General features: G+C 36.5%; 1 protein-coding gene across 1 annotated transcript; it reads left to right on the top strand.

The window, feature by feature from the left end:
* Positions 1–683: 683 nt before the first annotated feature.
* Positions 684–8,317, top strand: LOC112529835 (AT-hook motif nuclear-localized protein 8-like). Its single transcript, XM_025141258.1, has 5 exons — positions 684–1,375; positions 1,927–1,979; positions 7,059–7,190; positions 7,603–7,767; positions 7,853–8,317. The coding sequence occupies exons 1-5, from the start codon at positions 850–852 to the stop codon at positions 8,135–8,137; spliced, it is 1,161 nt and encodes a 386-aa protein (XP_024997026.1). The 5' UTR covers positions 684–849; the 3' UTR covers positions 8,138–8,317.
* Positions 8,318–10,655: the final 2,338 nt, after the last annotated feature.

Genomic DNA, 10,655 nt, shown 5'->3' with positions numbered 1-10,655 from the left:
TACAAGTAATTATGCATAAGTACAACTTATTAAAGCTCGATGTTTGAATTCGTATAAATAATTGCGGACAAACATAATCAAATAGAGGATGAACATCTCATTTTAAAATATAAAAAATCTAAAATATAATTAGAATAATTATCAAGTTCCAACAAAATAAATAATTATTATCTTTATAAAAAATTATATTATTAAACCAAATATAAATTACTTCGTTATTGTACATAAATTAAATTATAAAAAAATTGGATTAAAAAATTACACAAAAAAATGATGAATTTCAAATAGTTAATTTGATACTAATATCGATATATTTTTGTCAATTTTTTATGATATCGTCAAACATATATTTTATTCAAAAATAAAAACAAATAAAATGAAATATTAAAAACACGATGTATCTCGCTGCATTGCGCGAGTACTCTTCTAGTATTCTCACAAGAATAATAATAAGTTTTTTTTTTTGTTTTAAATGAAATATATTTAAATCAAAGATTTAAATTGATTTTTTTAATAGTCAAAAAGAGTGCATAGATTTAGATGAAGATTCAAAATTGCCGACGAAATGTGTAAGCAGATTTGACCATGATCACCACACCAGGTGTCAAAACCTCTGCATACCTTTACAACAATACCCAACTTGGTAGTAGTAGATGTAATCACCGTTTCGTGTTTATACGGCGGCAGCAAAATCAAAAAAATCTGTTCTTTAAAACCCTAATTTCCTCCCCTTCTTCAAACCCCTAAATCGTTTTTTTAGGTTTCGAGCAGACGAAAAAGGATCCACCTGCATTTCAAGATCAAGAACGAAAAACCCACAAAAGCTTCTGCTTGATCCTGTGGAAGAAAATGGACTCGAGAGAATCTTTAGCACCACCGCCGTCGCTACAACGCCACCAGACCCACCACCAACAGCAGCTGCCGCTGGGGATGATGATGCCACCAAACTCATACAACACCCACCACCACCACCTACCTAACAACTCCAACACTGCTGCCCCGGCGAACAACAACAGTATGATAACTCACGATTCGATGCAACAACGTTTCCCTTTTGATGCTTCTGACCAGTTCGGCGACGGATCGTCGCCTCCTGGGGGGTTTAGGTCCGGTGGGTTTAACATTGAGCCGGCGAGGAAGAAGAGAGGACGGCCGAGGAAGTATTCGCCGTCGCCTGACGGCAACATTGCGCTTGGTTTGGCTCCTGCTCCTGTAACAACTGGGTCTAGCGCCGGTGCCGGTGCCGGCGCTGGGCATCTGGAGACTTCAAATGATGGTGGTAGCGCCGGTGGTGGAACCCCAAACACCGATTCATCTGCCAAGAAACACAGAGGGAGACCACCGGGTTCAGGGAAGAAACAGTTGGATGCTTTAGGTGAAAAATTTGGGTGTTTGTTGTTATAACCGTTCTTTAAAATTTTACTCTTTTTTGTTAAATTTCATGTTGATTAGATGATTCTTGTTGCATTTTTGTGCTAAATCTTGCATCTTTCGTGAAAAGGGTTGGATCTTGGGCTGCGTAATTTACAGGGAAAGCCATGATACCGGAGTTGGAATGAACCTTAGGAATGATGTCAATCTATAAAAAAAAAAATCTTGATGAGGATAGGATCTTGATTTTTAGCATTTAAATTGAGGGGTTGGGGCCTATAGAAGCTATTATCTTAGTTTTTGTGATCTTTATTTGTATTCACATGTGAATTAGTTGTTAATTTGGCTTATTAGGGCAATCGTTTTGTTAACTCTTACCGGTTTTGTTCAATTCTTATTCAAATATGATAGTTTTATTTAGGTCTCATTATTGGTGTTTTGAATTATGATTCTTGTTGAGTAGCAATCACTTGTTTTCGTTTAGGATGTTTTTGTCATTTCGTTTTATGTGTTACCGAATCCGTATCTTGTTAACTATCTTATTTGATCTTACAGGTGCACCGGGTGTTGGTTTTACGCCTCATGTCATCACAGTTAAAGCAGGAGAGGTATTGCTCTCAACTTTTACGTATGCTCTTGAAAACGGAGATCTATGTTTGATGATTGTTTCTAATTTTTCTCCATTTAACAATTGCATTATAATATCCTAATAATTAGGGAGCTTTAATAAATGTCTTTTGGTTTAAGAACTACATTATAATTACCATAAAAAAAGGGTGGTTTAATAAATGTTTTTAAATTTAAGAACTACATTATAGTTTCCATAAAAAGGGAGGTGTTTAATAAATGTTTTTGGATTTAAGAACTACATCATAATTTCTTTAAAATAGGGGGCTTTAGTAAGTGCTTAATCAATGAACTTTCCCATATGATTGATGTCTTTATTTGAGTTCAATAAATCTTTTGTTTGTATAATATGAAAGTTCTTTTTTATTTGTAAGCAGAGGAACAAGTTCTTAAAAACGTTGCATCAACGTTAAGGAAAAGTTTCCTCATTTTTCCTGTAAATGAACGAAAAACACATGCAAAGAGATCTACAAGAACAATTCGCACAAACTGAATCATTACTTTTATCATAAATAATGTTGTAAGCGTCTAGTTGGTGTTGTCGCACATTAATTGAGCTCGTAGTTCTTGCAAGTTATTGTGATCATCTTACATGCATTTCGATAAATCTTGTATATTAATGAACGGTTTTATATTATGCGTCAAAATAGGGCACATAAGTGGTGCTTCAAGAAGCTTTTCTAAGAAAGAAAGAAAGAAGGCGATCAAAAATTCTGGAGATATGAATCATATTTTATCTTTAAAGTACTATAACAATCTCGTATGATTTTGCTCCCAACAATATCTCACCAAGCTTTTTTTCTTTCTTGGAATAACGCATTTTTTTTCCACTTTGATTGATGGAACTCTTTCTATGCTCGTGTGTTTATGTGTGCATTTTGTGTTCGTAAAGAAAACTAAACCAAAAAGAAGAATACGAAATAATTAGGTCTAGAAGGGTGTGTTAACAAGAGAAGGATCATTAATTAAGATATGTGAGATTTGGAATCTTATCAGTTAAGAGAGAGAGGGGAAGGAGTCACTAAATATATCCATGTAGATTGATCTTTATTATGTGTCCTAAGTTCGCGTAATAGAAAAACTGATTAACGAATTAGAATGATTCTATCACTGTGCCCCAACTTGTGGATGAGTATGTTATGATATTACTCTATCAGTATCGATAAGCCAACACGACTTTATGGATCAATGTCTGAGAGTTGCATTCTGCATTTATATCCTTACTATAACAAGACCATGATTTGATGGGCTCGTGGCTGAGCTTGGCTCTAGCCTTGTTTATGACATGGTTATTGAGGCTTCCACACGACCTTAATTACCGCCTCTCAACATAAAATTAAGTAAGTTGTATAAGACGTTTTGATGCTCGTGACTCGCTATGTAAAGATAATTGAATTAGATGTTAAAACAATAGAAACCTTGCTTTGACTAGATGTGTTCTTAATGCTTCGTCTTTAACTAGTGGATGACAATTGTTTGCTTTTCTCATTTTCCAATTTGAATTTTAGGGGTTGCATGTTATATGTTGGTATTTATGGTATGGATTTTATGTTCAATATTTACCTAGGGTTGAAAGTGAGATCAAACCTATAGATGCATCCTTTTTTATGTTGACTTTGATGCATATCCATGAAACATGTCATCCCCGTGTGAATTCTTATGTCGGTGTGGTGGGTTATATGCACACGGTGGGTTTTCATCATATCCTAAAATGTCATTTGCAACAATGGGGAACATGGGAAAGGAAATGTTGGTACTTTGTGTTAAAGACTGCAACAATGGGAGACGCAAGAGTTGGGTTAAAATTTTGAAACAATTTATAGATATAGATGCAAGAGACGGAGAGATGAGGTTACACAATGCATTATTTTCCCTCTGCAGAGCCAATTGTTTCCTTTTTTTACGAGCGATACTTTATCACTCTCTGTCTCTCATGCATGTCTTCCATATATAAATGTGTTCTGGCATGTTGCACATAGTATATTAACAAAGTAACACACATTATTGTGCTATACCATTTTCTCTATCTTATATATTTGTGTCTTTCCAAAATTAGGAGTCATTTCTAACTTAAAACATCTTAAGTGCAAACCATGAAGATGAAAGTTTCTTTTGTTTTATGTGCTTCTATACATACATATATAGACGAAGGATTGTGTGAGAATAAGAGTTAAGGTGAGAAGTGTAAGAAGGGATTTTTATATAGACGAAGGATCGTATGAGAATAAGAGTTAAGATGAGAAGCGTAATAAGAGATCTGTATATAGATGAAGGATCGTGTGAGAATAAGAGCTAAGGTAAGAAATATAAGGAGGGATCTATCACTTTTAATCTCACCCCCACCCCATGAATTGTGTTTATCATAGGAATTGATCCAGTGCATCTCGGTGCACCACATTAGTGTTGATCTTCAATTAGGATTGAGCCAAGGGTGGAGATCTCTTCTCACCCTTCTCACCACAACTTCCATTCTTACGGGAACCCAACCCTATACACACACACACACACACATATATATATATATATATTTGTAAATATTATATTGTGTGTGTGTTTGTAGATAAATAAATAATCTGACTCATGTTTATGGTCTTTATGCGTGATTTATGTTTTGCCTATTGTATTCATGCATTAATGAATAACTACAAGATTTTGAAGAACGATATGTCGTTGGTTTTGCCTAAATAAACAATGAACAACTTGTAAGGACTTAAAGATACGTTCATGCAATTTTAGTATCAATTTAATATAAAAACGTTTGTTGTCAAGGGATAAATAGGTTTTAGAAATATGTTTGTAAATACAATAGCTCCTTCAAAGATATATTTAAGTTGCTTAAAAGAGAACTTTCTAGAATTCCAAGATTACATAGAATGCAATGGTTTAGAAGTTGGATCAAGTAAGATTGTATTTGAATTAGCTCCAAATAAGGCCACTCATATTGACGAGTTTCGTAGTTGGAGAAGCTTTGCCATTAGTGTTGGAGGATCGTTATGTTTGTTACATGTGCTACTGCTACAAACCATCTATAGTAAGTAATTCACGCAGATAATTCAAAAGATATCAATATGAACTCCTATATATGTTTGTTCTTGTACATACACTGGTACGTATCTTACATTCCTGACATGGGAACATCAAAAAGAAAGAACTTATTGAGTTGGCTTATGACATAATTGTTGGAAAAGATTATAGACGCTCGCAATGATGAAAAAGGTTCATATGTTTATTAAAAACCAAATGAAGCGAACCCAATGTACACATGTAGGGGGGCGAGGTAGAATATATACATGCCTCAACTCTACCCCAAAGGATGGAGATGTTAATTTTGTGAAGACCCTCTGCTTGCAAAACAAAATAAAAGCAAACATGTGAGAGAAGTAGCATGGTGACATAGGAGTGTGTTAGTGTGTGCAAACAACAACCATGTATAGTGAACTAACTAGGGAATTATAGATCGTGGTACTGACGACTACTATAACATGAAGAAAAACGAAGAACGACAGAGAATCTAAGGAGGAAAAACTATGACTAGCATAAATACACGGTAAAAGCAAGAAAAATTGAAACAACTCTCTATCTAACAAAAGGCTCTAGTAACCTAAGTGCCACCTCTGCACCCTCTCATGCTCACCGTCTACCATGTTAGGTATCTCCCAGGCTAACATAGTTCGTTACCTTGATCCCTAGCCTCTAAACATTTCTTTCATAGGTTACATCCTAAAAAATGCCGAAGCTGGCCATGCATGTCCCTCCTCAACTGCTCCTCCCATGTTCTCCTTGGCATGCCCCTTCCTCTTCACCGGTCAACCTTCATACTTTCTATCCTTCTCAGTTACATATGTGTGCAAACTACTACAAACTTCCTCCCTAACGGTTCCCGAATAACCTCATTTGGTATCCAATCTAACATGGTCTTACCATAAGTCCACCTGAGCATCCTCACTTCTACAACTTCCAACTTTCTTTCACACGGATTCATTGTTGCCTCACTCTCAAAACACATACAACATAAAGCATGATCGGTTTGATGGCTACCCTGTAGAATTTGCTTTCAGTTTTAGCGGGATTTTCTTGTCGCATATCATTCCAATGACAACTCTCTGCTTTAACCACCCTGCCCTTATCTTCCAAGTTATATGATCCTCGACCTCATCTTCTGAATCATGGAACCTAGATTCTTGGACTTGTTTGGTTGGGGTATCCTTTGATTCCCAATGTTGATTTATACCTCCTTGTCTTCCATACGTTCCGGCCGAAGTTGCACATGGGTACTCGGTCTTGGAACGACCAATGCAATAATCCTTGTGTCTCCAATGTCACCCCCGACTTTTAGGGTCTCTAGTTCCCTTTTACCCTCAACTACGCTACCAATGCAGTGTCAACGGTGAATAACATGCACCATGTTGTAAACAATGGAAGTTGTTTCTTTTAGATTAGTTTTATGGTTTTTATGTAGCCTTCCACTTTGAAAACGATAACATGCCTTTTGAGTGACCTTGGTAGGTGAGTTTCATTCCATTAAGGTACTTTTGTGATTACAAAGAACTCATGATCATGTTGTAGTAGAGCATATAGTCATATCACCTTGGAATGATTGTGCTTCTTAATTGTGGTTAATACCACCAAAAACACACTCACTTTTTATGCGGGGATTTTAGTATAATCCATTCATCGTCTATGTTAGAAGATGAGTTGGATGATGAAGGATCGTGTGAGAATAGGAGTTAAGGTGAGAAGCGTAAGACATGATCTGGACCCTTGATCACTTCTAATCTCACCCTTCCATTCTCACTGGAACCCAACCCAAGTTGTATTAGGTTTTATTTGTTTGCCTTTTGCGTATATTGCGTATCCCGGTGTGGTTGGTTGGTTGGTGGTACCCGGTGTCGGATCCCAGACCTCCTACTCATTCTGCAACAATGTCAATATTTTTATTCATGAAGACTATATATTACGTATCTGTTTGTTTTTTTTGGCTTACGTTTTGAGCATTTGCGATTGTGGATGTGTGGTTTGGGGGCGTCGGTTTATAATCTGAACTCTTTTTATGCTGATAGGATATAGCCTCGAAGATCACGGCTTTCTCGCAGCAAGGACCTCGTACTGTTTGTATTCTATCGGCAAATGGCGCCATCAGCAACGTAACTCTTCGTCAGCCAGCAATGTCTGGCGGCACTGTAACATATGAGGTTCGCACCTTTTATTAAAACCTCGTTCTAAGGTTATTATACTCCTGCCCAAAATAAATGTCCATGATGAAAAAGCGTACAGTTTTAGAAATGTATGATTATTATACCTTTTAATCAACTGAATGACAATTTTACCCTTTATAATAATGTTAAACTTTTAATAAACCAAATGAGCCCGCTATGTCCCATCCGAAGGTGGGCTCTAGGGGTTAAGATATATGCAGACTCGGCATCTAGCCAAAATGGTATAGTGGTCGTTTCCGTGAAAACCTCGGGCTTTAACCCACTCAAACGAGCATGCAAGTTGCTTTGCATCCGGCAACTCTCCACTCCCAAGAGTTTCTACTTGAATCGGGTTTTCTTTTGCTTGAATTGATGAGAAATCTTACTCGGTTGACAATGTTGTTTTCAGGGCCGGTTCGAGATAATATCTTTATCGGGTTCCTTCCTGCTCGCAGACAGTAACGGTAACCACAGCAGCAGATCAAGTGGACTGAGTGTTTCCCTTGCAGGTTCTGATGGTCGGGTTTTGGGCGGTGGAGTCGCTGGATCGTTAGTTGCCGCCACACCCGTACAGGTCTCTCTCTGTCTCTCTAACTATAAACAATTGTGATTCAATCAATATGAGCAATAATAAAATAATCTCGATCTCTCTCCGGTAGGTGGTTGTCGGCAGCTTCATTGCAGATGCCAAAAAACCAAAATCTAGCAACCCCCCACCGTCGGCCACCCCTGCAAACATGTTGAACTTTGGCGGCGGCGGGTCTGTGCCTGGAACCACTCCACCGTCCGAAGGACCTTCAAGCGAGTCATCTGACGATAGCGGTAGCAGTCCGCTTCATCGGGCCCCTGGTTCCTACAACAATGCAAACCAACAACCACCACCCATGCCGATGTACTCCAATATGGGGTGGCCAAACTCCACCATGAACATGCTCCGCAATTGACAACCCAAAACCGAGCTCGTGGCTATTGAAGACCGTTCATTATGTGGAATCTGGTATCGTTGTATGATGCTTTCGTAGTTTAAGTGGTTTCTGACTTGAATTGTAGAAGCTGTAATCTAGGAATCGGATTTGATGGATTTGTAACTGTAGTCGTATTGATCTAGGATTAACCTTTGGTGCATGTCGTTTTCCGTTTTTATTCGAGTTATGCTCTTTTCCGGTGTCGAAATATGGTCGTATTTGACGAGTCGGCTCGATGACCTTTTTGAGAAGCTCGTTTTGTAAAATGATATTCTGGTGTATTTTCGAAGTTTTTAAGGGAGCCGACTTTTTTTTAATCACGAGCATACCAAAGGAAGGTCTAAGGGTCGGTTCGGTTTGTAGGTTTGTTTTTAGGGATTTGGATCTGGAGGGATTTGGATCGGAATGAATTTGGATCATCAGTATGTTTGGTTCGTAGGATTTGAATCGGATTGGATTTTATTATTTATAAATAATTTATAAAAAAATTATATAAATAATTGAATTACATTTTTAGTAATTGACTAGTATTGTATCCGTGCAATGTGGCGGGAGATGTGAATTTTAACGATTTTGAAGCTTACGATAATATAAGTTACACTTGATCTTTATATATTAATACAATTTGAATAAATAAGAGTTATGATTTCAATTACAGTTTATCGATGAAAAAAAAATGTATGACAGTTTTTTTTATTAACTTGGATATCCAACTCGCCATGCGAGCTGATTAATCCCAGGGCGACCACCTGCAGATAGTTCAAAGTCACCACATTTGAACTTCCGTGGCCATAAATGAGATTTTTATTTCTCTTTGGATTTGAACATGTGACCTCTTGATACTTTTGACCTTTGGAGCAAAACTCAAACCAATATATTCAAAATCCAACATATTTAAACGACTGCACAAATGTGTTCGATTTATACAAAGAGCAAAGAATCAAGAGACCGAGACCGATAGTTCTAGAGCAATTGAATGAGAGATGAATGAGAGAACTTTTAATAACTCATAGTGAATATCAGTGTGAGACTCACCTTAGGGGAGGGGGGAGGGGAGAGGGGGAGGGGGTGAGGAGAAGACATAGAGGTATGAGAGGGTGAATGCATGAGTGTCAAAAGTATCTTGAGAACATGAAAAGAAAAGGTAATAATGTGTATTGGTAACTTGTACTATATGTTATTTTAATCGTAGATTAATAGATTTTATGACTGAACGCATAAAGTAGTAGTACTTAATGCATTATAAGTTATTTTTAAGATTTTTAAGATTTTTTGTATAAATATATAGTACTTTGTACATTAAAAATGTTTTTTAAACTTTTGAAGGTAGTATAGATATAGATTTCGGATATAAAAGAAGAAAAATGGAGGTCATGCTTATGTGGCAGCTGGTTAATGGTCAAACAAACGAACCATTTCGGCTTTTTCATATTAAAATTAGGTGACCAGTTTAACCATGTGGGTGCAACCATGACCCACCTTGACGGCACAGCTGGATACAGACTCGTGGGTCTGCGTCCGACCTACTTGAACCAGATGTTCACGCGCAAACAATCCACGATTACGACACTTGACAAAATGGCTTGGTCACCACTACACTAATTGGCCCTCGCTTGCACCGCTGGCATAATTATTGGGTCAAATTCATTAAAAGAAAACCGGTTATAACATCTTCAATAGATTCTTTAAAATAAAGATTTTGAGGATTTTTTATATTAAAGGGGTGTTTGGGATTGCTTATAGAAACAACTTATTGACTTATTCCGGTGTGACACCGATAATAAGCACTTTTGAGTGTTCGGATAAACAACTTATGTGTATTATTTCGTTGTAGACATTTATTTTGTGACGGAGGAAATATTTTTTTTGTTTACCATGGTTGTTTAGGTCAGTTTGTCTGCATCTCGATTAAACCAAGGCCTTGAGGACACAGCTAGAAGAATCCCAATGGCTTTGAAAGGACTTGAACGGATGATCTATGAGGAGGGACCCCCAAAGTTTCAGTTCTCGAACTTTATTGTCAGTTGAGCTGAGTGCATCTCCAACCCAACCACTAAAAAAACATTAAAAATGATGGGTGCCTTATTAAAAACATTTGTAATAATAAAATAATATATGTATTTATTATTGTATTATTTTATTTATTTATTAAACTGTTAATCTATATGTATAATTAGAAAAGCTGAATAAAATATTAATATATATTTTTAGAAGGCTTACTTTATTGACCTCTAAATATATATCTCAGTATTTTGGAACTTCATTTTTTTAGGCTATGTTTGGGAAACTAGCTGATAAGCTAGCTGTTAGCTCATAAGTTAACTGTTTGCTGATAAGCTAGTTGATGAATAAATTAATTTAACAAACCTAGCTGATAACTTGATAAAAATGTAAAATGATCAAAACAGATATCTTGATAATTAATCAATTATAATATTTTAAAATATAATTGAAACAAATCTCTAATAATATAATATATTATAACTAATTACAAACA

Source organism: Cynara cardunculus (assembly GCF_001531365.2).
Source record: "Cynara cardunculus var. scolymus isolate 2C chromosome LG 16, CcrdV1, whole genome shotgun sequence".
NCBI lineage: Eukaryota > Viridiplantae > Streptophyta > Magnoliopsida > Asterales > Asteraceae > Cynara > Cynara cardunculus.
This window is presented reverse-complemented; position numbering and strand designations above follow the sequence as displayed.

What these genes read in the sequence shown, in the direction of transcription:
- LOC112529835 (XM_025141258.1), top strand. Translation starts at nt 850, where the DNA reads ATGGACTCGAGAGAATCTTTAGCACCACCGCCGTCGCTACAACGCCAC. An exon ending in TCACAGTTAAAGCAGGAGAG is followed by an intron (nt 1,980 to 7,058) that starts GTATTGCTCTCA and finishes TTATGCTGATAG; the next exon opens with GATATAGCCTCGAAGATCAC. An exon ending in TTGCCGCCACACCCGTACAG is followed by an intron (nt 7,768 to 7,852) that starts GTCTCTCTCTGT and finishes TCTCTCCGGTAG; the next exon opens with GTGGTTGTCGGCAGCTTCAT.